The sequence below is a fragment of the Carya illinoinensis genome, chromosome 3 (genome assembly GCF_018687715.1).
Source record: "Carya illinoinensis cultivar Pawnee chromosome 3, C.illinoinensisPawnee_v1, whole genome shotgun sequence".
Classification (NCBI taxonomy): Eukaryota; Viridiplantae; Streptophyta; class Magnoliopsida; order Fagales; family Juglandaceae; genus Carya; species Carya illinoinensis.
Window position 1 is genome coordinate 7543921 of NC_056754.1, and position 25911 is coordinate 7569831.

At 33.6% G+C, this 25911-nt stretch overlaps 5 protein-coding genes across 6 annotated transcripts; 4 read left to right on the top strand and 1 right to left on the bottom strand.

Moving 5' to 3' along the window:
* The first annotated feature begins 2232 nt into the window (after nt 1-2232).
* Nucleotides 2233-3192, top strand: LOC122302982 (microsomal glutathione S-transferase 3-like). The gene is made up of 3 exons (XM_043114488.1): nt 2233-2500; nt 2621-2696; nt 2782-3192. The coding sequence occupies exons 1-3, from the start codon at nt 2385-2387 to the stop codon at nt 3025-3027; spliced, it is 438 nt and encodes a 145-aa protein (XP_042970422.1). The 5' UTR covers nt 2233-2384; the 3' UTR covers nt 3028-3192.
* A 1225-nt stretch (nt 3193-4417) lies between these two features.
* On the bottom strand, nt 4418-6770 carry LOC122302980 (CASP-like protein 2A1). The gene is made up of 3 exons (XM_043114487.1): nt 6415-6770; nt 5017-5134; nt 4418-4931 (listed from the first exon to the last, which is right to left on the bottom strand). The coding sequence occupies exons 1-3, from the start codon at nt 6708-6710 to the stop codon at nt 4659-4661; spliced, it is 687 nt and encodes a 228-aa protein (XP_042970421.1). The 5' UTR covers nt 6711-6770; the 3' UTR covers nt 4418-4658.
* A 2693-nt stretch (nt 6771-9463) lies between these two features.
* Nucleotides 9464-13579, top strand: LOC122302983 (protein DJ-1 homolog D-like). 2 transcript variants are annotated; one of them, XM_043114490.1, is made up of 5 exons: nt 9464-9846; nt 9962-10078; nt 10311-10751; nt 11870-12232; nt 12451-12507. In XM_043114490.1, the coding sequence occupies exons 1-5, from the start codon at nt 9781-9783 to the stop codon at nt 12490-12492; spliced, it is 1029 nt and encodes a 342-aa protein (XP_042970424.1). In that variant the 5' UTR covers nt 9464-9780; the 3' UTR covers nt 12493-12507. The 2 variants fall into 2 exon arrangements, with proteins under 2 accessions (XP_042970424.1, XP_042970423.1); XM_043114489.1 differs by lacking the exon at nt 12451-12507 and adding an exon at nt 13052-13579 and having other exon boundaries at nt 9469-9846.
* Nucleotides 13580-17621: 4042 nt separating this feature from the next.
* On the top strand, nt 17622-22416 carry LOC122302984 (protein DJ-1 homolog D-like). The gene is made up of 5 exons (XM_043114492.1): nt 17622-17789; nt 17912-18028; nt 19243-19683; nt 20703-21065; nt 21908-22416. The coding sequence occupies exons 1-5, from the start codon at nt 17724-17726 to the stop codon at nt 22094-22096; spliced, it is 1176 nt and encodes a 391-aa protein (XP_042970426.1). The 5' UTR covers nt 17622-17723; the 3' UTR covers nt 22097-22416.
* A 2391-nt stretch (nt 22417-24807) lies between these two features.
* On the top strand, nt 24808-25140 carry LOC122302947 (protein GLUTAMINE DUMPER 4-like). The gene has a single exon (XM_043114435.1). The coding sequence runs from the start codon at nt 24808-24810 to the stop codon at nt 25138-25140; it is 333 nt and encodes a 110-aa protein (XP_042970369.1).
* Nucleotides 25141-25911: the final 771 nt, after the last annotated feature.

Consider the following 25911-nt stretch of genomic DNA (forward strand, 5'->3'; position numbering starts at 1 on the left):
TTTTCAAATATTATGTGAGTCGGAGTAACAACTTCGACCAAAGGAGTACTTCAATTTTCAAAAACAGAGTGGTCATAGCTTTTGCCCACCCCTAGCAAGAAGCAACTTCCAGATCTTTTGTGAGACTTGAATCATGGTTTTGGTTCAAAATTGTTCATGTTGTGATTGTGAATCTACTGTATTTTATGTATTTAGGAGTTGATGTTGTGTATTTGTATTCTTTTTATCTAGCTGTGAGTTAGGGAGAATCTGGTTGAGTTTGAGGCCATTCATTTTGTAGAGATTGATTTATACTTGCTTTGATGATTGTTTTGGGTAAAATATATTTTTGTTGTGAATTTGGACTAATGTTTCAGGGGCTGATATTGTTAATCTGGTTGAGAGAGAGAGAATAACAATTTTCTTTGTTTTGCTTGAGAGAGGGAGAGAGAAGCAGGTGCGGGATGAATATTTGAGTGAGGCCGGTTCTATTCTCTTCTTCTTAACACGATGATGTGCCGACCAGTTATTGGAAGGTGAAAATCTCCTCTTTACACCTCAACTGGCTCCTAGCCTCTCTATTTGTATTTACTAGTCGACTCTAATTAATTTTGTTTCCCCTTACTAAAGTTAAGATACATGCACAGAATGAGTTTTTAAGAGTAATCCTAATCCTAAGTACTGTTAGAAGTTTGTAATTATTGTACAGTTATTTTCAAAAAAATATGATCTATCAATTAAAAAATTAATTAATTTTTTTATATAAATTTTATATTTATTTTTTTAAGTGATTACATGTCACTTACATATTCAGGATTATAAATATTATTTTCTTTTTAATGAAAAATATTTTAATTACAAATAAATTACATAAAAATAAATTTATAAATTAATATAATTTAATTTAATTTATTAAATTATAAAATTATTTTTATTATAAAATAAATCTAATAGATTTGATAAAGTTTTATCAATTTATATGATTATTTTGTCTATTTTTTTAGATGTAGCGGTATTTTTTTAAAATATTAATAGTAATCTCTCCTCGTTAATTTTCTTTGCCTAATTTTGCAGGCCGGCCGAAGACCCAAGACCCCTCAAAAATGCAGGCCAGACATCGTCGCATCAATGGCAGATATATAAATGAGAAATTCTTATATTATATCTTTTCACTAAAAAAAATTAAAATGGATAATCATTTCTCTAGATAAACATCAATTCATTCTCTCCTTTCGCCTATATATATCTTCTATATATAAAAAGTGTGTATGAAACGGAAAATCTTGTTTTAACGGTTTTTCTTATTTTTCCGTTAAAGTTAACACCGTTTGTTTTAACGGTTTGGCACATAAAATGAAGACATAAATGTTGAGAGAGATAGCATTCAATGTTGTTCTATGATTTATTAATCTCAATAATTATAATACTTAATAGTTTATATAATAATAAGTAATTAAAGATTAGTTATTATATTTTTCTCTTTCTCCTTAACATATACAAGTGTATTAGGTGCATAAGACGTGAATCCCTAAGTATAATATATGTGTATTATACATTTCATTAACTCAGATTATTGAGTATTCCAAATTTAAAAATCTCATATAATATATAATACAAGTGTGTTTAATCAAAGTGTTTTTTTTCCCCATGGTAGTAGGACGTAGCTTCCGCTAAGTCATATTCAATACGTGGACTTGCTATGATATGCACGTGACAAAGGCTGTGATCTTTGAGCTAATCAAGAAAGAGTAAATTCGGCCAACAATTTCAAAATATATTTTATGATTTATATATATGCTATATATAGAAAATATTATACTATAAATTTTATAAAAAGATTATGTTTTAACTTTATGTTGTCCCTGATCGACTCAACCAACAGCAAAATAATAATTTCAATGTTGTCTCTATTGATTATCTACAGGATGACATAAATTGATGAATTATAATACAAACATCAAACAACACATATTTTAAACTACCGTTTGTGTTAGACTTTTATTAAATTTTTTGTATACATCTTTGCTAAAATTATAGATGTTATAAACATATATTGGATTATATGATATTTTGAACTAATTTTTTTATTTTCTTCAATATGCCTTAAATTATTAAGTGACATCAATAATTTTTATAAAATATATATTATTTTTTACACATAATCATTTCATAAAATTAGACAAACGTGCTTTACACGTTACTCCTACCTAGTATATATATATATATATATATAATCTTGTTATTTGTTTTATTCCTCGGCTACTGCCTTGGAGAAGAAGTTGCGGAACCAACTAGAAATTACCCCACTTGAAGCGTGGAAACCCACTCGGAACGCTCAAAGTCTTCGTGGCAACGCAAAAGTGAATAAGCAGTATCGTCATCTGGGCTTCGGATCCGAAGAGAAAATGGGTGGAGTGGAGTTGGTGCTGCCTAAGGAGTACGGCTATGTGGTCATCGTTCTCGTTCTCTACTGCTCTCTCAACTTCTGGATGGCTGGCCAAGTTGGCAAGGCCCGGAGAAGGTACTTTTTCTATAACCCTCGAATCTTCTTTTTTTTTTTTTTGTTCTTTTCCCACCACGTTGTTCTTCCAAATTGAGTGAAAGAGAGAGAATCTTGTTGTTTTGTTGTCATTTTCAACAGGTACAAAGTGCCATTACCCATCCTCTACGCTTTAGAATCTGAAAACAAAGATGCAAAGCTCTTCAACTGTGTTCAGGTTTGGACTTTTACTTATATTCGTTAGGATTAATTTCCACGATTCAATGGATATGTTTATTGATTCAACTGATGAATTTATGCAGAGAGGACATCAGAACTCACTGGAGATGATGCCCACGTTTTGCACGCTGATGATATTGGGAGGGATGAGGCATCCTCGCGCTACAGCTCTGCTTGGTCTACTCTACACCGTGACTCGCTTTTTCTACTTCAAAGGCTATGCAACGGGCGATCCCGAGAAGCGTCTCACCATTGGGAAATTTGGCTTCTTGGCCTTGTTGGGGCTTTTTATCCCCACTGTCTCATTCGGTGTCAGTCTTCTTCTTTGATCTATAAGCCTCTGCTTTCTGTACTTGTGCTTGGATTTGAACTTTTGTATGTCGGGCTTTGAATAATTGAAACTTATGATGGAATTTGAAGGGTTTTAGCCTTTTGTATGTGTAGCTGTGAAGTTACTGGCATATGACTAACGAGACTGCTGGGACTTGCTAATACTTTTCTTTTGTGCAATTTGGTACTTTGAATCTGATGCTAATCTGTTTACATTACTTTCCTAAATGACTTTATAGTTGGTGACTTTGTATTCTCTTTCTACAGTGATTTATGGGTTTTATTCTTTCAATTGATTGTTACACGACTTGGTTTCAGAGAACAATTGCATCCAAGCACTTTGGTAAATTATAGTTTTGAATTGCAGAAATTATAGCCCAATTCGCTTTTTGAGCAAACAATTTAGCCCAAACTAGCCCCTTTTTGGGATGATTTTTTCTGGTGCCATCTGTATTTATGGTAATTTCTGTCATTGTGGATTGTTTCGGTCCGATGGTGAGAGAGATAGTGTTTTTGGGAATTGCTATTCATAGAATTATTAAGATGAGTTATTTCCTGGTCGGTTCCTGGCCATAGTTTTAAGGTCGTTTCTTAGGCAAGACGTTAGGTGCCAATGCAATGCCATAGCTTTAAGACGTTTTCAAAGCTTGAAGTTTGAACTTCATATTTTATATTCGAGAAATGATATTTACAGTCGTAGTTGTGTAAGCGGCATGCAGTCGTTTTGAAAAAAATAAATTAATATGAGATCCATATGAAAAAAAAAATTTAACTTTTTAATCGTGAATCCCATTCTTTTTTAAAGCGATTGCGCAGTGTTTGCAATTCCACAACTGTATGTAGCATTGCTTTTTATATTCTCACCCCGATAATGAAAAGTGGATAAATATATGGAAGATGTGTATGCATTTTTTTTTTTAATCTAGGTCAAAGACAATCTATTCGTCCGTTTTTTCCCCTTCAACGAGGAAAAGAAGACCCAAGGAAATTTTGCTTCCGCAGTGATGAAGCTGGCGACAGTGATTCAGTTGACCTAGTTTATGCTTAAAAGTTGTTAGAAGATAGAGGAGTTTCGAAGGATGACTCGGGCTGAGCAACTCATTTTGGCCCAAAAGCAGTTCTCAGCTTGGCTTGCATTTCAACGTCTCTGCTCGGAGCAAATATCAATTGAGTGCGTTCCAAGTTGCCATCGTTCCTCCAGCCCTTCACTCTCTCCATATAGGGATGACGCATTACCGCATGACATGGTCTCATTTGGGCACAAGAGTTTATATACAACCCGGCCTCTTCAAGAATCACATTGTTGTGAGATCTCTCCGTCTACCAAGAATGCATATCGTGTTTAATCATTTTTAATCAAACCTCCCTTGAAGGTTCTGGTGCAGAATATATCTCAGAAGTCAACAAGAAATATACTAGAAGCTGGAAGACGAAAAAGAAAAAGGAAAACATCTTATACACAAGTAGCCCAGGATCAGTTGTATGTGAGCAAGCAACATATATAATGCATACCCAGAAACACTAGGATTACAAAGAACACAGCCAAGCACTTCCAATATTGCTATCAACCACGTATATTATGCCCAGGATATCAACTTACGTGCATGCAACTGGAAGAACACAATTCTGGTCAGCCTTGAGAGGCGGTAATGTTGATGCCCCTGCTGGGGTTGGCCACAGGTGCATCAAATTTGCTGAAAAGTTTATAGGATGAAATGAGCGAAAGCATTGCATAGCAAGCCACTACAACGAATGTGATGACTACGGATGCTGTGGCCTTATGACAGAACCCTCCAAAAGACCCACAAGCTGCACTCCAGGTGATGGCCGTATCTCCCTTGTATGCCAGAAATAACACCTCTACCGACACAGCTCCAGCAGCTAGAATAGTGTAGGTGAGCACCTAGGTACATCAACAGACCAATCTCGATATTGGTTCTTGCTTTGTCATGGTTTTTTTAAGTGTAAGATTTAGAAAATGAACTAACCTGGTCAAGGAAGAAGAAAGTCCAAGCGCGGAACATGGTGGAGGGGCGAGGCATGGCTACAATGATGGCTGAAAGAAGGGAATAGCCTGCGCAAATTCCATTGGCGTGCACCAAATACCTGCATAATGAAAGTCATGATCTTGTATTAACTGTTGAAAAAGGAAAATTTATGCCAAGTTTTTGAGAGCGCGGCTTCCATGAGAAATCTATTTATCAGATATGCTAATATATTCTCTTCGGCCGTGAAATAAGCACAGATATACTGGACAGTAGCAATTGCCATACACCACCTTAAAGAATAGCAATCAGCAATGAGCTAGCTGCCCTCATAATTAGGGAACCAAATTGATCTGCAATAATAGCTATAGTCGTTGCTTCCATGGCCATATAAATGCATCTCAGAAAATTAGCAATGATGACTAATGTGATTGCTAGAGGTAATGTCCAGCATTTACTTGGGGGTGGAGCTTAAACTGATTTAACAAAACCTGGTTAATCCTCTGGCAGCTATAATTCTATCCATTGCAGTTAGGGGTTAGCGTTCTTGTGGATAATACAATAAACCTTCATAAAAACTGTAAGAAGATTTTTCCTATGGGCCAGAGGCCAGAGTGTAGGCTCAAATACGAGGAGAGCCCAGGTCAACAAGCAATCAATCAACCCATCAGAAGACCCCAACCTTAGAGCAGAGGTCGGCTTGCGAATTCAAACACGCAGGACCCCCCCCCCCCCCCCCCAATAATGCAAAGAAGGGGGAACAAGCCACCTCGGCATCCCTCTACGGAGCCTAGCCTCATGTAGCCCTGAGCAGATAGGTGGACGCAAATCGCAGGGAGTTCTTAATCCTCTGATAGATAGAGAAGAAAGAGCCTGACAGTGTACACCCGCAAGATAATCTAATCAGAGAGCCATGCCACATTGATTGCTCCACTTCAAAAGCCACTCCGCATTAAAGGAATTTAGCTTATAAGAAAATTATTGAGAGACACATCTCCCTGACACAGAATATAAGCAATTGACTCTAGAGATCGGGTATAAAAGGCAATCTTTAGGTACTATGAACTCTCTCTAAATTCTCTATTCACCCACACAAAATGCTAAGACAATATTGATTTTGTCATCGAAGACTATCCAGTCTCTACCAAGGCTCCCGTCTCTTTGCATTTTCTCAGTGTTTGCATGCTTAAGACCAATAATTCGAGTTGTTGATAGCTCGACCCTAAGATATGCAAAACACGACATTAACAAAAACAATACATGATTGCCAGTTGTTCAGTTCATCTGCTAGTTGGTTAATTAACCGTACCATGTTTTTAATGAACAGACATATGAATATATATATATATATATATATATATATATATTTATATATATGAAAAACGCCCAGTTTAAGAATACCTGAAGGTTCCAAGGTCGGAGTAGGAAATGGAACCGAAGTCGTTGGTCTGAGAGTCCTTGAGCATGAGCACGAGTGCAGAGATGCATAGAGCCACGGGGACCAAACGCATCAAGGTCTCTGCAGTGCGCATGGCGCTGCTATCACTCCCCTCCTCGTCGTCTCTTGTCCCCATGATCTCCATAGGAGAGGTAGCTGTCTTCTCTTCCAACATTTTTCTTCCCTCTTTTCTCTGCTTATCTTTTGGGATGTTTGGGTACTCGGCAAAGCATGAGTCTTTTTGAAGATCCTCCGCCATGACTAGTATTCATTTAAGGGAGCCTCGCTTAGCTGTGGAGGCTGGGTAGTTGAGAGAGCATTCAATGCAATCAAAGCCACCCGCATGTATCCCAGCTTGATGACGAATGGTAACGTTATTATTATTATTATTATTATTTTCTAGCATATGTGGTATATATTGAATAGTCTACCCACTCATTAACAGCCGTTTATAACTTAATACTGATCTATATTATAAAAAATCGAATAATTACATATTTAAATTAGAAAAAAATGCTTTTTAATTCTCGATATTATACTTTGCCAAATATTTATAAAAAAAAAAAATCTTATTCATATTATTATTGAGATGTTTTGAGTCAACAGGATGAGTAAATGATCGATATTCATGGAATTAAATGAGTTAGGAAGGCCAACAGCGAGAGGAATAGTTGAAGTCATAATCAAGTTCTATGACGAGGAGGTAGAGGGGTGGTTGTGAGTCGGGAAATGGTGGATGAGAAGTAGCACATGTTTGTATAAAGACAAATCGTATGGTTAATTAAGGGTTTTTTTTTTTTTTTTTCGTATAAGTGAGGATACATTAATATAATTTATGGGGTATTATCTTTAAATATATATATATATATATATATATATATATATATATATATATATTAAAAAAAAAAAAAAAAAAAGCAACCACGCTTCTTAATCCTCTATAAGTTTGTCTACGTAATCCTCTATATCTAGTTCTGTTTCTTTCTTTCTTTTTCTTTTTTAATTAAATAATGGCTTAATTCAACAATTAGGTAAGGTTTGGATAATGAGTGAGTTGAGATGAAAGTTGAATAAAATATTATTTTTTAATATTATTATTATTTTAAAATTTAAAAAAATTGAATTGTTTGTTATATTTTATGTGAAAATTTAAAAAATTTATAATAATTAGATAAGTTGAAATCAATTCTAAATCTAAACAGGAACTTAAAAGTCACAATATATAAATTTTTAAGACATTGAGAACATTAGTAGTGAATAGCAATTGTTTTCTTTTTAAGATTTAACTAAAGATGGTGTAAAGGATTTGTTCCACTACTCAATGTTATCGTCAACCTACAAGTAGCATACGTGTGGCTCTGTATGTCTATGACAATTTCGATATCTAAATCAGTAAATGATGATAATAATTCAAAAATATAATCAGATCATTGAAAATTTTATGTTATCCATATATATAAACATAGAGATTTAATGGATTAAAATCATAAATAGATTAGGTTCATACGATACTTAGCCATGAGGCTTATCCCTAAATTATTAGAGTTATCTGTACTCCATATTCTGAATATCTATTAGAAAAAACTTATCCCTCCCAATAACTAGGGCGGCCAAAGTGGCATATTCAGATGGCCATCCTTCAAGAGTGATAGGTAGTAGTGGGTCTTTGAGCGGCTATTTGGGCTATTGGACCCTCCAAGTGTATACTTTGTTTGTTTTGACTTGTAGAAATTATTTTTCATATTGGCTTAGCTTCTTTTTGCTTTTTACTTATAAAATATTAATTTTTATTTCTTTTATGTTTTATATTTTTTAAATGTTAAGAGTTTGAAAGAGAGAAAAAAAAAAAAATACTAACGGAAGGTTTGAAGGTAGATATGAGAATTTTAAATTTGAGATGAAAGTTTAAAATATTATTTATAATATTATTATTATTTTGAGATTTAAAAAAGTCGTATTGAAATTTAAAAAAATTAAATTATTTAATATATTTTATATAGAAATTTAAAAAAATTATAATAATAAGATAAAAATTTTAAATTTAAGACGAGATTTCTTTACTCCAAACCTGCTCTTAAATTGTTTGCCTGAATTAGAGTATGCGGAAAAATATATACAAAGTATTGTAGTGTGAATGCATCTTCATCTTACTTATCATTTATATCAACTTTTGCCGGTATAAAATAAGGGTGTCAAATCGTGTTAACAGGTCGTATTCGTGTCGTGTCAAAATATGTATATTATATTATATAACTCAATCCTAATCCGACCCGTTAAACTTATCGTGTTAAAATCTCAAACCCTAACATGAGCCATTAACATAACAGGTCGTGTCGTGTCAACCCATTTTGACCTATTAGTAAATATTAAGAAATATATTAATACGACATAATACAATTTGTTTTTAAATTTTATGTAAATGAGTTGAATAGACTCGAAAATAACCTGTTTAATCTGATTAAATTTAGCATAATTTTATATAAATTTTAAAATAATAATATTTATAAATATTATAAAGCTAATTAAAAGTACAAAATTACAATCTAAATAATAAAAATATTGAAATTGAAATTCTAATAATTTTACTTTTAGATATAAAGGCATAATTATAACTTTTAACTTTTTTAACGTATCATAATGGGTTATAATGGATCAAAATGAATTAATCTGTTATCAACTTGTTAAGTAATTATGTCTTAACAAATTATTCATTTTAATTTAAATCTATTAAGATTAAATCTTAATCAATTATTATATATCGTATTTGTATTAAATTTATATGTCGTGTAATATATTACTATAGTGTAAAAGAGACAAAAGTTGATATAAATGAGACAAATTTTACCTTGTTGAGAAAGATGCTCTAAGCCGCACAGCTTTCAATAATTCAGAACAGCTCAGCTAGACTACGAGCTCCGAGCCCCGGACCGAGTAGACAACATTAAATAAAAAAAGGAAAAGAAATCAAAGAGTGGGAGAGACATGGCTTCTAGTTCTAGGAGCTACCGAAAAGTGTTGGCTACAGTGGTGGAAACGAATCATAGAGAGACATCACACGAACAATTGCAACGTGCGGCTATATCCTTCGGACTTCAGTCCGCACATTTCTTCGTGGGATATGTCCATTTAATTTGAGAAACGAATTCCATATTATCCGGATAAAATAAATTCCGGGCGTTTCCAGAGAGCAGTCCCAAGTCTGTCTTCTTCTGATTAAGGAAAAAAAAAAAAAAACGTATATAATCAACTTCATTCATCCGGAGCCCAGAAAAATTAGGCACTTCACTCCACCCAATTCTTCGTCTATCTCTCGAAAGATTGTGAATCCAATGGCCGGTGCCAAGGCTCAGAAAAGGGTTCTGCTACTATGCGGGGATTACATGGAAGATTATGAGGCATCTTCTTTACCCACCATACCCTTTACCATTTCTCTCTGTATCTCAACTGTAACTTTCTTCTTTGCAGTTTTGTATCTTGTTAATTTCTTGCACCGTTAATTTCTGATTGCAGGCAATGGTTCCTTTCCAAGCTTTGCTGGCGTTTGGAGTCTCAGTGGATGCTGTATGCCCCGGCAAGAAAGCCGGCGAAGTCTGCCGCACCGCTGTTCATCAGAGTTCTGGTCATCAGGTTTCTCATTTCTTTTGTTATCTCTCTCTCTCTCTCTCTCTCTCTCTCTCTCTCTCTCTCTCTCTCTCATACCCATATTTCGACGTATGTGTTGTTAATAGAACTATGTACTGGGAACATATATGAAGTTTAGGTGGAGGAAATATTTGGTACCTGAATCCATAACCTGATAAATTATAAATTATATATATATAAATCCTATGTAGATATAACTCACTTTTATTGGCTGCAGACTTACTCCGAATCGCGCGGTCACAATTTTGCATTAAATGCTACATTTGATGAAATTGAATCTACCAAATATGATGGCTTGGTGATACCCGGAGGACGGGCTCCAGAATATCTTGCAATGGATGCAAGCGTTATAGACTTGGTCAGAGACTTTTCCAACTCCAGAAAACCAATTGCCTCTATCTGCCATGGGCAACTGGTCTTGGCAGCTGCAGGCTCAGTTGAAGGTCGGAAGTGCACTGCGTACCCTCCTGTGAAACCTGTACTCATTGCTGCAGGTGCTCATTGGATAGAACCTGAAACCATGGCAGCATGCGTTGTTGATGGTAATATCATAACTGCAGCTACATATGAAGGGCATCCTGAGTTCATCCGACATATTGTGAAAGCGCTGGGAGGAACCATAACTGGTGCAGATAGAAGGATCCTGTTTCTTTGTGGGGTAGGTTCCATTTTTTATATGCTCTGAGTTGGAAAATCAAAAGAGCGATTGGGTTGAAAAAATAAAGGATTTCTAACCATGTTGTTATCCTATAATGAACATAAACCGATTTAATTAGATTTTAATTAGATGGAGAAAGAAAGGATAAAGAGTCCGTTGATAAGTCTTATCTGTTTCAGGGGTTGTTGACTTCTCTTCTTTGTGTTTCCCCTTGAATTTAATACTGATTGACCATAGTTTGAAGTTGCAGTGGTAGAGCAGATACCATAAAAAAATGGAAATGGATAGAAGTGGTGAACTGTGCACTAGTGCCCATGATCTTGAGAGCACACTTTTTTTTTTTTTTAATTTTTTGTACATCAAATCCCCAATTTATTAATGCTCAAGTATTTTGGAATTCAAGTTGTTATGAAGGCCAATCTTTAAATTGGTAAATATGCATAGTAGGAAAAAAATGGGTAGAGAGTTTAGGCAATGATTTTCCTAAACCTTTCTGAAAAGAAGACAATGATTTGGTGAGGTCTCCATTTCATGTTGCACTTTGGTGTCTCTTGGAGGTTAATGGTTTAAAGTGAAGTCATTTGAGAATTTACTTCCAAATCACCTACACGGTATTTACATGTACATGATTGGTGTTACATTCTTAGAATATGTTAAATTCTTAGTGCTTGGTAAGGAGCAAAGATCAATTCGGGCTTATATGTTTAAGTTGGTTTTTGTTTAAGTTACTTTGCAATTACTACTTAAGGATTGGGAAGTTATGTTCATCTGCTTATAATTTATGACAGCTACATTAAATCATTTTTATGGGAATCAAGTAGTTGTTATTGCCCTCCAAAATCTAAAAAATGTTTGATTGGTCATATTGAATGTTTGGGAAACAATTGTGTAGCTCTCAAATAAAAATCTTTTCATTTCTGGGGAGGTTCCTGGTAATGAACTAGTTCTTTTGTTCCTGTTACAGGTAAAACTTGGTCCTGCGCAGTTGTTGAGCATCATTGCATCTTATTTCTTCTTGTTTCCTTATAGTCATGCCAAACTCCTGAAACTTATCAGTCTCTTGCAGTTATTGAGTTATATTTCAATAATTAAAGTTGTTTTTTTCCTTCCTATTTCAGGATTACATGGAAGATTATGAGGTAACTGTTCCTTTTCAGTCCCTTCAAGCTTTAGAATGCCATGTTGATGCAGTTTGCCCCAAAAAGAAGGCTGGTGATGCCTGCCCAACTGCTATCCATGATTTTGAAGGTGACCAGACTTATAGCGAGAAGCCAGGCCATAATTTTGTTCTAACTGCTAAATTTGAAGGTCTAGAAGCCTCAAAGTATGATGCTCTTGTTATCCCTGGAGGTCGAGCTCCTGAATATTTAGCTTTGGATGATTCAGTCATTGCCTTGGTGAAGGACTTCATGGAGACCAAGAAGCCAGTTGCATCCATCTGCCATGGGCAACAGATTTTAGCTGCTGCAAACGTTCTGAAGGTAGTCTTCTTGATGGATTGGCATTATCCTTTTGAAGCCAAATTATGGTACTTCCATTATATACATATTGACAAATTGATTATTAGGAGTGCATGTTATTCATTCGTCACAAGAAATCTTTTATCAATTCATGTAGTATCCACGTAACCATAAGCATTGTGGATTGTAGAACAACTAATTTTCATTCTTTTCTCACATTTATCAAATTGGTAGCATAGATTGGAAATGCTGGAGAAGCTCGTAGACATCAGTTAATATGACAGAGTAAGCACATTTCTTCTTATTCTTAGGTGGTAAAAGAGGAAGGTTAGCAATGTGGAGATCGATATTACCTTTCATTTTTTTTTTTTCATTTTGGAGGAAAAGGTTTAATTGTGCTTTTAGAGGTGTCTATAGACTGAATAATATAAGGAAATACAGAATCTTTAGCTGTTGAGATCCTTATAAAAAAAATATTTCTGTTGACATGAGGTACTCTTGTATGCGGTGGGATGAACATAATTGAAATGCAGTGCAGAATTTTCTTTCTGGGCTGGTTTCAGTTCACTGTCCCATTCTTTTAGATAGAGGCGGCTTAGCATCTTCCTGGATTTAGAAGCATGCGGCCTAGGGAGGATTCCTCTGGTTTACCAGTGACTTTTCTGTTTGTTGGGAGATTTAAAATGCATCATTTTCTATGTGCTGCATAAATTAGAATTATGTCTTGGTGCTGTCTGTCTGTCTGTCGTGTTGTCTTTACCGTGCCACAAACATGGCTACACCCTCTTGAATATTATGAGCACATCTTAATGTTTTGGTTTGTTCAATGTGTTGGAATAGGGAAGAAAATGTACTGCATACCCCGCCGTGAAGCTCAATGTTGTATTGTCAGGTGCCACATGGTTGGAACCTGATCCAATAGATCGTTGCTTCACTGATGGAAATTTAGTAACTGGAGCAGCATGGCCAGGGCATCCAGAGTTCATTTCCCAGTTTATGACATTGCTCGGTGTTCGAGTATCATTCTAGCTGTTTTTGTTCACTGCGCTATCGGCTTGCTTTAATGCACGGGTGTTCCAACATAAATAATGAGCATATTTTAAGGTTGTTACCGTGCTACGGCTTGTCTCTGCGACATGTATCTAAATAAAAATAAGATATTAAAGCGACTTCTGGTGTGTTTGTATGAGAGAACATGTATCTTCTAGTCTTTTTCCTGGATATGAAACTTTGTTGCTCTGCTTTCTTGGACTTGGGGTTGAATAATAGAGCTGGAAGATTTGATATTATTATGATCATTTTGTGTGAAACTTTGTTGCTTTGCTTTTGAACTTGGGGATTGAATAATAGAGCTGGAAGCTTTTGATATGATTATCATTTTGGTGCCAAAGCCACCTCAACAGGAAGCATTTTTCATTTTCCCCTGTTCGGATGTATCTGTCAATATGATTATTTGGTCCCTATTATTTTGAAGGGAAATATAATTGAATTATTGTTATTTTTTCTGAAGGAATGAAGAAATTATCAGGTAGTGGTACCATGGTGTTTAATTAGAAGGGTTTGCTTTTAAGTTTCCAAGTATCTGGTAAACTCATGAATTTGCAATGTTGTTTCTAAGCGGCCACAATCCTCAACACAATTGGGGTGCAAATTACAGAATTTAAAATTAGTTATTTATTTAGTGTTCATGGCATATGAGTATAGCAATTAGGACTGAGAATCGGCTAGTTCGAATTGGAGAAACATATTGGATTGGACCTAATTTTCAAGAGACCGAACTCATTCGGTCCGGTCCTGGTTTAAGGATTTTTTATCTTGGATTGAACTGGACCGGATCAGTTCAGTCTGGACCAGATGGAATGGAAATTTAAAAAAAAAAAAATTATTATTTAAATAATAGTTGTATATAATTAATTCTATAATTATATATGGTATAAAAAAATATTAATAGTCTAATATAGACTGTAGTTATATTTATACTAATATAGTTATGCAAAATCATTATAACTAATACTAATATATAGCTATATTAATAGTCTACTATTAATATTAATATACTATTATATAATTATATAGTTATACTGATCACTACAATTAATACTATGCTATACATATCACTATAATTAATATAATTTAATTATCACTATACTTATATTTAATTAATATAATTATCACTATACTATAATTTATATAGTTATATTAATATCTATAATTAATACCAATCATTATAATCAATACTAATATATAGCTATACAGTTATACTAATACTATTAGTCTATTATATAGTCTAAGACTCTCAATTCTAATATAGACTATATAGCTATAACTAATACTAATATTTATATTAATACTAATAATGTAGAATGTAGTTATACTAACTGACTGATTCAACATAACTAATATTACTAATATAATATAACTATACTAAATTACCAATAGTCTAATACTAATACTATTATAAAGTTATACTAATCATAAATTCATAATAACTAAATTATTATAAGTATATAACTATATATATTTAGTATCAATGTATTATTTTATTCTTTAATGTATAACTATTAACTATAATATATAGTACTAGTATATATTAATATATTATAAGAGTTATAGTATAAATTATAATATATCATATATGTATAAATTTATAATAGTATTAATATAGTTAACTTAATATGTAATATGTTAGTATTAAATTACTATAACTACATATAGTATTAATAATATAGTATTTAATATAACTACATAAAGTACTAGTATAACTACATAGAGTATTAGTAATAAGAGTATTATTATTATTTAATATAGTATTACATAGAGTATTAATAAATATGTGGGGTTTGAAGAGATTTGGTAATACTAGTATATTACATATAGTATTACTATTATTACATATAGTTATTAGTTATAGTTTAGTACTAGTGTATTATTAGCTATAGTAAATAAGTTAATAACTATTACTAATAACTATTACTAATTTACTATATACTAATAGACTAATAGTATTAGCGTATTACTAATACATATATTAAATATATTACAATATAATTATATAAGTATTAAATAAAATGCCCTTAGATAATTAAAAAAAAAAAGTCTAAGGTGGACTGAACGGACCGGATTGACCCAGTTCTTAGGGAGTTCGGTCCAATCCATGGTGGGAAAATCCTAAACTAAATAGGTCTGGTCCGGACCACAAAACCTCACAGGACTTAACTGAACTCCCCCTTAATAGCAATAGTTAACTACATCCTTACAAGTCTATCTCTGCACACGAATGTGTCCCGAGCTAGAAAGCATACCGTTGAGGTTACTACTGGCTTTAAAGAAGACAAGTATCCCACCACATATACCTTGGAGCTCCCCTCTCTTATGGCAAAATTCCTATGTCTACTTATGATTCCATCATTTCCAAACTTCGTAAGAAGGTTGCAATTGGAAATGGCGCCTCTTGTTCTAAGGGGGTAAACTTAATTGCTTTACTCAATTATGTGCTTTTTTCTGTTCTTATTTATATTATTTTAGTCCTTTCGAAATATGTAATTGAGTCCTTTTAAAAAATATTTTTTAAAATGAAATGATGGTATTTTAATTTTATTGATTACCCTTACTTGTGCCGGAGGAAAATTATGATTACAACTCGAAATATAGGGGATATAGATAGACTAGAAAGACCAAACCCAAGTGTCAAGAAACCTTTATATCCAAATCAAACAAATACATTGCCAAAAGAAAAGACAATTAACCTAACACAAGATAACCTGCAAGAAAAACAAGCAAACAAGGATAGAGAATTATAACTGGAAAACTAGAGCTACCCATTGGTGATTTATCTGCCCTCATTTGTTGGGAGATTTGACCATCCAGGAGCAAAGCTTATTTTGAGAATATCCAGGTTAACTCTCATTCTATTGTTCACAAAGTTAAAACATGCATGGTTGATAGATCTTAGCCTTCTTTTAAAACCTAAAACTTTTGCATCTAGATTTAATTCTTCTACTTTGGACTCTCTCCATATTACTGTTCTCATTGTTATGTCCAAAAAGCCTTTCTTGATAAAATGGATCTCCCTTCCTTTTGGCTTGCTTAAGACGAATATTGATGGCGCTTCTTAATTAAGAAATCCTTGCCATGCGGGTTGTGGGGGAGTTTTAGGTTCCTACGATAGTTCTTTTATTGCAGTTTTTTATTCATTTTTGAGAGTTGGTACTAATATTTTTATCGAGTTGTCGACTTTGAAGGTCAGTCTTTACTTTATGTTATCAACTTAAGAATACTAACCAAGATTGAACGTACATTTCGTAGTGGAAAATGGCATGGAAAGCCTCCTTTAGTCAATGAACACTTTAGTCAATAAACATGAATATTGAATATGGAGGCACTTCGGGGGGTAGGGGCGGGGGGGAGTTGGAAAGAAATTTGTTACGAGAGCTACCTAAAAGTCTTGTGGCGGTGTCCTCTGTTCATTACCGTGTGTCAATTGAACTTCTTCTTTGTTTTTTTTTTTTAATGCTAGAGTACGGAATTTATAAATTGGTGTACGTTAAATTATAAAATTATTTTTTTATTATAAAATTTAATTTTATAAAATTTCTTTATAAAGGTAACATTTTTATTGATCTTAAATATTGTAACGTGACCTCTAATATTCAATACCTATCACCCCTTTGTCATTTATTAATACAAGTGACGCGATCAAATTAGTCGGGTCAAATCATGTTTATGTCACTGCTTTGATAAGATCATATGATGAAAAATTTAGGTATGTAATTTCTCCGGATCAATATTTGGGAAACGAACCCCATATTCTCTAAAATAAAGGATAATATATATTATTACGCCCTTAATTTATATTACTCATTTTATTTTCTTGAAGTGATACCATAATGCAGTGTCAACTGATTTGTTAAATTAATTAAAAATACAAATATAAAAAGTAGAAAAAATTTAGAATTTTAGTCTTCATATTTTTGTATTTTTGAAATAAAGTGAATGGTATAAATTAAAAAATATAATAGCATTATCTCATGATCATCCTCTCTGCACATTAAATGATAGGTTCATAAATAAAATATAATAAATAATTTTTAATTATTTAATATCATATCGTGAGATCATATGAAAAGATGATAAAAATTAAAATAATGAGTGATTATTTTTTCCTAAAATAAATCCAAGATGAAAAAAAAAAAAAACCCAAGGCGTTTGCGCAGAGTAGACTCCCAAGTCTGTCTTCTTTTTATTAAAAAAATTAAAAAAAAAATCATTATATGTAATGTTAAATATAATGTTAAGGTGCACAAGTGATGTACGTTTCAATTCACTATTAAAAAAATGTATCTGTATGTATCATTTCTTTGTAACCATAAATAAGACTTATAAACACACACACTATATATATATTGTATGTATATATGTATGTATAATCAACTTCATTCATCCCGATCCCAGAAAAATTTAAAACTTCACTCCGCACACTTCTTCGTCTCTCCCTCGAAAGACTGCGAATCCAATGGCCAGTGCCAAGGCTCAGAAAAGGGTTCTACTACTATGCGGGGATTACATGGAAGACTATGAGGCATCTTCATTACCCCCCATACCCTTTACCATTTCTCTCTGTATCTCAAGTACTGTAACTTTCTTCTTTGCAGTTTTGTATCTAGCTAGTTAATATCTTGCACCGTTATTTTCTGATTGCAGGCAATGGTTCCTTTCCAAGCGTTGCTGGCGTTTGGAGTCTCAGTGGATGCTGTATGCCCCGGCAAGAAAGCCGGCGAAGTCTGCCGCACCGCTGTTCAGCAGCGTTCTGGTCATCAGGTCTCTCTCTCTCTCTCTCTCTCTCTCTCTCTCTGAGTTTTGCTGCAAAGCTGGTGCAGTACTGGAACCAACAGTAAAAAAAATTAAAATACAAATTATTTTTTAGGATAAAGTTGACATAGAAAACTTTCAGGCAGCAGAGTTCGTAGAAAGTATGGCTTCTAAATATATTTTCTTTGTATATAACTTTTGACGTATGTACTGTTAATAGAACTATGTACATGGAACATCTATGAAGTTTAGGTGGAGGAAATATTTGGTAGCTGAATGCATAATTAATCTGATCAATTATAAATTATATGTATATAAATCCTACGTAGATATAACTATTAGTATATAGATCGATCATGTCTTGTGTTCTTGAATTAAAATATAAAAAATGCTAGTATGACTCCTAAATATGCTAATTCATGTATTTTAATTTTAAAAATTTTTTCTTAATGACTAAGGAAGTGACTAAAAAAAAAGAAAGAAAAAGAAAAAGATCATTTGCACTTGTGTGCATATTTGGAGTGCACATTTCGTGTGCATCATAGCATTGCCTTTAAAATATATCAAATCAAATTGATACTAAAGTGGTATCATAGGCTTCATTTTAATTAACTTTGGCGGCTTGATAAAGGTGAAAACTTGGGCCTCTTTTGAATGTTAAGATAAGATGAAAAATTTATAAATAATAGTAAATAGTTTGAGTTAAGATATTTTATAAAATTTGACAGATAAAAGAGAAAAAGTTGAGTAAAAATATTATAAAGTTTAAATTAAAAATATTATTAGAATATAATTTTTTAATATAATTTTTGTTTTAAAATTTGAAAAGGTTAATTGTTCTTTGTGTTTTGTTTGAAAATTAGAGAAAGTGATAATAATTAAGTAATGATTAGATAAAAAAGTTAAGAATTTGAAATTAAAAGTGTTTACATTTATTTGAGTGTTGTTTGACTTTGACATGAGATCAGATGAGTTTTGGATCTCATCTCAACATTTAAACTAGCCCTTAAATTCTTAATGTATACGAGTTTTGGAGAGTTAGGAGCGCAATCTTTTTCTTCTATGGGTAGTACTACCGTGATTGATTTTGATCGTTTCTTTGTTTGATAGTTTATGACTTCCTGTATGATCTTCTTAACTTGTTGTGGAGTTGATCATATAGTTTTCGCTTCCTTTTTTACTTCTAGCTCATCTTTGTTCTTTTGTACTTTTATTGGCTGCAGACTTTCTCTGAGTCGCGAGGTCACAATTTTTCATTAAATGCTACATTTGATGAAATTGAATCTACCAAATATGATGGCTTGGTGATACCCGGAGGACGGGCTCCAGAATATCTTGCAGTGGATGCAAGCGTTGTAGACTTGGTCAGAGACTTTTCCAACTCCAGAAAACCAATTGCCTCTATCTGCCATGGGCAATTAATCTTGGCAGCTGCAGGCTCACTTAAAGGTCGGAAGTGCACTGCGTACCCTTTCGTGAAACCTGTACTCATTGCTGCAGGTGCTCATTGGGTAGAACCTGAAACCTTGGCATCATGTGTTGTTGATGGTAATATCATAACTTCAGTTTCATATAGAGGGCATCCGGAGTTCATCCGACATTTTGTGAAAGCACTGGGAGGAACCATAACTGGCTCAGATAGAAGGATCCTGTGTCTTTGCGGGGTAAGATTCCATTTTTTTATATGGTCGAGTTGCGGATTATAAAAATCATTGGATCTTGAACCCCGGGTTGTTGACTTCTTTTCTTTGTGTTTCCCCTTGAACTTCATACTGACCATAGTTTGAAGTTGCAGACGTAGAGCACATACCACATAGAAGTATAGAAATGGACAGAAGTGCCGAACTGTGCACCAGTGCCCACTGCCCATGATCTTTAGAACACACTTTTTTTTGTGCATAAAAAATTCAGTTTATTTATGCTCAAGTATTTGGGAATTCAAGGAATTATGAAGACCAATCTTTAAATTTGTAAATATGCATAGAAGAAAAAATAAAGGGTAGAGTTTAGGTGATGATTGTCTTAAACCTTGCTGATAAGAAGACAATGATTTGGCGAGGGCTCCATTCCATGTTGTTACACTTTGGTGTCTCTTGGAGGTTAATGGTTTAAAGTGAAGTCATTTGAGAATTTACTTCCAAATGTCACCTACGCATTATTTACGTGTGCGTGATTGATGTTACATTCTTAGAATCTGTTAAATTCCTAGTACTTGGGTAAGGAGCAAACATCAATTCGGGCTTATTTGTCTGAGTTGAGTTGGTTTTTGTTTACGGTACTCTGCAATTACTACTTTAAGGATTGAGAAGGTATGTTCATCTGCTTATAATTTATGACAGCTACATGTAATGATTTTTATGGGAATCAATTAGTTTTTCTCGCCCTCTAAAATCTAAAAAATGTTTAATTGGTCAATATTAAACGTTTGGGAAACAACATTTCATTGTATAGCTCTAAAATAAAAATCTTTTCATTTCTGGGGAAGTTCCTGGTAATGAACTAGTAGTCTAGTTCTTTTGTTCCTGTTACAGGTAAAAGTTGGTCCTGCACAGTTGTTTAGCATCATTGCATCTTATTTCTTCTTGTTTTCTTATATTCATGCCAAACTCCTGAAACTTATCGGTCTCTTGCAGATTGAGTTATATTTCAATAATTAAAGTTGTTTTTTTCTTTCCTATTTCAGGATTACATGGAAGATTATGAGGTGACTGTTCCTTTTCAGTCACTTCAAGCTTTAGAATGCCATGTTGATGCAGTTTGCCCCAAAAAGAAGGCTGGTGATACCTGCCCAACTGCTATCCATGATTTTGAAGGCGACCAGACTTATAGCGAGAAGCCAGGCCATAATTTCATTCTAACTGCTAAATTTGAAGGTCTAGAAGCCTCAATGTATGATGCTCTTGTTATCCCTGGAGGTCGAGCTCCTGCATATTTAGCTTTGGATGATTCAGTCATTGCCTTGGTGAAGGACTTCATGGAGACCAAGAAGCCAGTTGCATCCATCTGCCATGGTCAGCAGATTTTAGCTGCTGCAAACGTTCTAAAGGTAGTCTTCTTGATGGATTGGCATTATCCTTTAGAAGCCCAACTATGGCACTTCCATTATATACATATCTGACTACTTGATAGTTGGAGTGCATATTATTCATTCATCACAAGAAATCTTATATCAATTCATGCAGTATCCATCTAACCATAAACATTGTGGATTGTAGAACAATTAGTGTTCATTCTTGTCTCACATTTATTAAATTGGTAGCATAGATAGGAAATGCTGGACAAGCTCTTCGACAACAGTTAATATGACAGAGTAGATATGTTTCTTCTAATTCTTAGGTGGTAAAATAGGAAGGTTGGCAATGTGGAGATCGATATAACGTTATATTGTTTCATTTGTTTTTCATTCTGTAGGAAGCATTTTAATTGTGCTTTTAGACTGAATAATATAAAGAAAGACAGAAACTTTATCCGTTAAGATCCTTGTAAAAAAAATCTCTATCTGTTGAGACGTGGTACTCTTAGTATGGATTGGGGGAAGCATAATTGAAATCCAGTGCAGAGTTTTCTTTCTGGGCTGGTTTCAATTCACTGTCCCTTTCATTTAGATAGAAGTGGGTTAGCATCCTCCTGGATTTAGAAACATGTGGCCTAGGGAGGATTCCTCTGGTTTGGCAGTGACAATAAAAGAGAAATTTGACCATTTTCTGTTTGCAGGGAGATTTAAAATGCATCATTTTCTTTGTGCTGCATAAATTACCATTATGTGTTGGTGCTGCCTGTCTTTGGTGTTGTCTTTACCGTGCCACAAACATGGCTACACCCTTTTCTTGAATATTATTAGCACATCTTAATGTTAACGTTTTTGTTTTGTTCAATGTGTTGGAATAGGGAAGAAAATGTACTGCATACCCAGCCGTGAAGCTCAATGTTGTATTGTCAGGTGCCACATGGTTGGAACCTGATCCGATAGATCGCTGCTTCACCGATGGAAATTTAGTAACTGGAGCAGGATGGCCAGGGCATCCAGAGTTCATTTCCCAGTTTATGACATTGCTCGGTGTTCGAGTATCATTCTAGTTGTTTTCGTTCACTGCGGTATGGGCTTGCTTTTATGCACGGGCGTTCCAACATAAATAATGAGCATATCTTAAGCTTGCTACCATGCTACGGCTTGTCTCTGCGACAACATGTATCCAAATAAAAATAAGATATTAAGGTGAGTTCTGGTGTGTTTGTATGAGAGAACATGTATCTTCTAGTCTTTTTCCTGGATATGAAACTTTGTTGCTCTGCTTTGTTGGACTTGATATTATTATTATCATTTTGTGTGAAACTTTGTTGCTTTGCTTTTGGACTTGGGGATTGAATAATAGAGGTGGAAGCTTTTGATATAATTATCATTTCGGTGCCAAAGCCACCTCAACAGGAAGCATTTTTCATTTTCCCCTGTTTGGATGTACCTGTCAATATGATTATTTGGTCTCTATTAACACTAATGTTATGTATAGTCGTAGAGAGTATAAGCACTCTACAGTCTCTTTGAAAAAGATTATAGTCTACTATTAAAAAATTAATTTCTTTTCATGTGGGTATAGTATTTATTCATTTTTTTTAAATGATTATTATACGGCACTTGCGCACTCATGATTATAATTATCATTTTTTAATAAATAGAAAAGATAAAAATAACTACTTTAATCTAATTAGTCCATTTAAAATTAAAATAAAAAAAAACAATGAAAAAAGTGATTAATTTCATCAAATTCAACGAAAGCCAGACATAAACAAAAATCATTTTATTCCCAAAACACGTCGAGAAAAATAATTTTATTCCTATATATATATGGAAGGAAATTTCCCATTTAGCGAGAGGAAACTCCATGTAAGTTTCTTCTCAAATTTGAATGCAAAGAGATTCTGGTTCTTTCTGCTGAAGGATATGCTGTTTTCTACTTTAATTCATAAGGAATTTGGTGCTTTCAATCCCAAAGAAACAAAAATTTCTACGGGAGGAAAAGGCAGAGAGCTTGCTTGCTGAATTTGATTTTCTGACGACATGATTATGGCCGGACGTGAAACTGAAAACTTTATGGAATATTTGAGCTGTCGAGACACGTTTAGTGGGTCCTTTTATTGGATAAGCAAAAACTAGACAGTCACCATGGGACAAGATCGCATTCACTCCTCTTTTCCTTCTCTATCGATCGCTTCATTCATCTAACTTGAATATTCAAACGAGTAAGTTGATCATGACACACTAAAACCCAATGAATTAGTGTCTTTTTTATATAAAAAAAATTGAATTTACGAGTTAATTTCTTTTCTTTTCTTGTTTCAGGTGGATTAATGGAGGATGGTATGTGAAGACATTGCCTAAGAAAAAAATAAAATGGAGAGCCAAATTATTGTCCGAATTTGAGAATTTTTATAGGTGCATGGGATCAGAAAAACAAATCTATAAAATGAGCTCTATAATATTTATTGTTCATTTCATTTTTTTTTTAAATTATACAAAGACGTACATAGCAATAAATGATGTGAGACCCACTTCACGTGTCTCTCTCACTTAAGACGTTCAAGTTCAGACAATTACTTATTGAAGAAATGATTTGTTTTTAAGAGTAATGTTACATACAGTCGTGGAATTGCAAACGCCGCGCAATGGCTTTGAAAAAGAGTGGAGTCTATAATTAAAAAGTTAGTTTTTTTCATGTGGGTCCCATATTAATTCATTTTTTTCAAAACGACTGCATACTGCTTACACAACCACGACTGCAAATATCATTTTTCTTTTCCCAAACTGCTTCTAAAACCCTCAGTTTTTAGTAGGTTGCTGAATTCCAGCTTGTTTGAATGTTTGAAATTCTCCTTTTTAGTACACATTTTCATTTTCCATCCAATTAATTTGCATCCCTAACGTGCCTAATATTCATTGTGTATACATTTTTTAAAAAATAATTGCTACAGACATGAAGATTACATAAAGTAAACTTACAGACTGATATGATTTTATAAAATTGATCTATTAGATTTACTTTATAATCTGATAACATATAATATCAAGCTACATTAGTTTGTAGATTTATTTATGTGTAATCTATTTTAGCTAAAGTATATATTTTCCTTTTTTAAAAAATAATCTTTTTGTAACATTTCTTTCTTTTTTTTTTGTAATAAAAACGCAAAACCGAAGTATTCATTTTCATGGAAGAAATTAATTAAACCGCGTATTCTAATTGTGAACTTTTAAAAATATAAATACAACATATCAGATCGAGAAGGATTTCTTTCCAAACATATTTTTTCATGGACTCCTAGAAATGCAGCAACAAATTAAAAGAAGCTTAGCAGATAAACATCAATATATATATATATATATATATATATATATATATTAATAAATTATATATATATATATATATGGGGAATAATAATTGTGAAGCATTCTCCAACAAACAAAGATTCAAGAACCCTTCAAATGGAAACAAAGCAAAAGTATTATAAGTGATGCACAAGAAAGAATAAATCACCCAGCTTTAATTTTTTTAAAACAATGGGCATGCACGCACTTGTATACTATACCAATCACAGAACAAATGAAACTTCCTTGTCCTAATCCAGTTAACTGTACGTACCGACTTTAACCTTTTGCTATAAATACAAGCAACTAGCAAGAATATCATCATCAACCACTCCATATCAAACCTTGAATATATATTTATATATATCTTGGCAAAGCCATAGAGAGAGAGACACACACACAGAGCACAGATCACAGTGATCAGAAAATGAGGCCTGCAAACAACTCTACCACAACAGTTGATTCCGGGTTCGGGAACTGGAACTCTCCCATTCCTTACCTCTTTGGCGGCCTAGCACTCATGTTGGGACTCATTGCGATGGCCTTGGTGATGCTAGCTTGCTCTTATCGTAAATATTCTTTGTCCGACTCATCCCGCCCTAGAGATGCTGAAGAAAAAATATCTGCGGCACAACCAGTGAACATGGCTGTGGATTCCGAGCCAAAGATTGTTGTCATCATGGCTGGAGATGACAACCCTACGTACTTGGCCAAACCCGTCTCTTCGACATCCCATGCTCATGATCATGAACAAGTCTAAGATATTGGTTCTGATCTTAATTATACTACTCCTCATGCATGCGAGTTGAATTAATACTTGTATTTTGTGTTCCTTTTTCTTGCCATTAGAATTTGCTGTAGTCTTCTGGTCTAGGCTTTATTATCAGCTTTCGGCTAGCGAGAATCTGTAAAAAATGAGTTTTAACTAAAGTAATATATCTATAAATTAATCCTTTTTATTCTTAATTTTGTTATATTAATATTCTCAATTTTCTTTTTTTCCCTCGATCTAGATTTTTCTGCAGACTATTGCGTGCATGGAATCAACAACTAGCTGATCCAAATTAATAATCTTTCCATGGCCAAAAATAATAACAAAAACAAGAACAGAAAGATTATGTATATAATGATGAAATGATGTTGTAGCTTAAAAGCTAAGCGAACTTAGCGTTTGTGCATCTTTGGAAGCAACGTCGACGACAAAGTCGACAAACTAATTTCTTCGATGGTACTTCAGCTAGAATTTATACTCTCACTTTAATTCCAAAACATTTTTTTTCTGTTTTTGTCCTCATAATCTTAAAGATCAGCCAAACAATTAAGTTCAAAAGAAATAAAGGGGAGAAAGCTCAAATTAAGAAGGAAAAATACAGAAACGGAATGAGATGATTTTTGCCAAATGCATACAGTATTTGTGATTCAGAAATTAATTTCATGATCCCTTCTGGACAAGCAAATCTTAATTATAATTAGTGATCCAAATTAAAGAAGAAAAAAATCTCTAAGAAATGTCAATTTGAAGTAGATCAAA

Bases quoted from the DNA above. Each gene is read 5' to 3' on its own strand.
- LOC122302982 (XM_043114488.1), top strand. From the start codon at position 2,385: ATGGGTGGAGTGGAGTTGGTGCTGCCTAAGGAGTACGGCTATGTGGTC. The intron at 2,501-2,620 runs GTACTTTTTCTA...CATTTTCAACAG, and splicing joins GTTGGCAAGGCCCGGAGAAG to GTACAAAGTGCCATTACCCA. The intron at 2,697-2,781 runs GTTTGGACTTTT...GAATTTATGCAG, and splicing joins AGCTCTTCAACTGTGTTCAG to AGAGGACATCAGAACTCACT.
- LOC122302980 (XM_043114487.1), bottom strand. From the start codon at position 6,710: ATGGCGGAGGATCTTCAAAAAGACTCATGCTTTGCCGAGTACCCAAAC. The intron at 5,135-6,414 runs GTATTCTTAAAC...TTCATTATGCAG, and splicing joins TCCGACCTTGGAACCTTCAG to GTATTTGGTGCACGCCAATG. The intron at 4,932-5,016 runs GTTAGTTCATTT...TGATGTACCTAG, and splicing joins CTTTCTTCTTCCTTGACCAG to GTGCTCACCTACACTATTCT.
- LOC122302983 (XM_043114489.1), top strand. From the start codon at position 9,781: ATGGCCGGTGCCAAGGCTCAGAAAAGGGTTCTGCTACTATGCGGGGAT. The intron at 9,847-9,961 runs GCATCTTCTTTA...TTCTGATTGCAG, and splicing joins ATTACATGGAAGATTATGAG to GCAATGGTTCCTTTCCAAGC. The intron at 10,079-10,310 runs GTTTCTCATTTC...TATTGGCTGCAG, and splicing joins ATCAGAGTTCTGGTCATCAG to ACTTACTCCGAATCGCGCGG.
- LOC122302984 (XM_043114492.1), top strand. From the start codon at position 17,724: ATGGCCAGTGCCAAGGCTCAGAAAAGGGTTCTACTACTATGCGGGGAT. The intron at 19,684-20,702 runs GTAAGATTCCAT...TTCCTATTTCAG, and splicing joins GGATCCTGTGTCTTTGCGGG to GATTACATGGAAGATTATGA. The intron at 21,066-21,907 runs GTAGTCTTCTTG...GTGTTGGAATAG, and splicing joins CTGCTGCAAACGTTCTAAAG to GGAAGAAAATGTACTGCATA.
- LOC122302947 (XM_043114435.1), top strand. From the start codon at position 24,808: ATGAGGCCTGCAAACAACTCTACCACAACAGTTGATTCCGGGTTCGGG.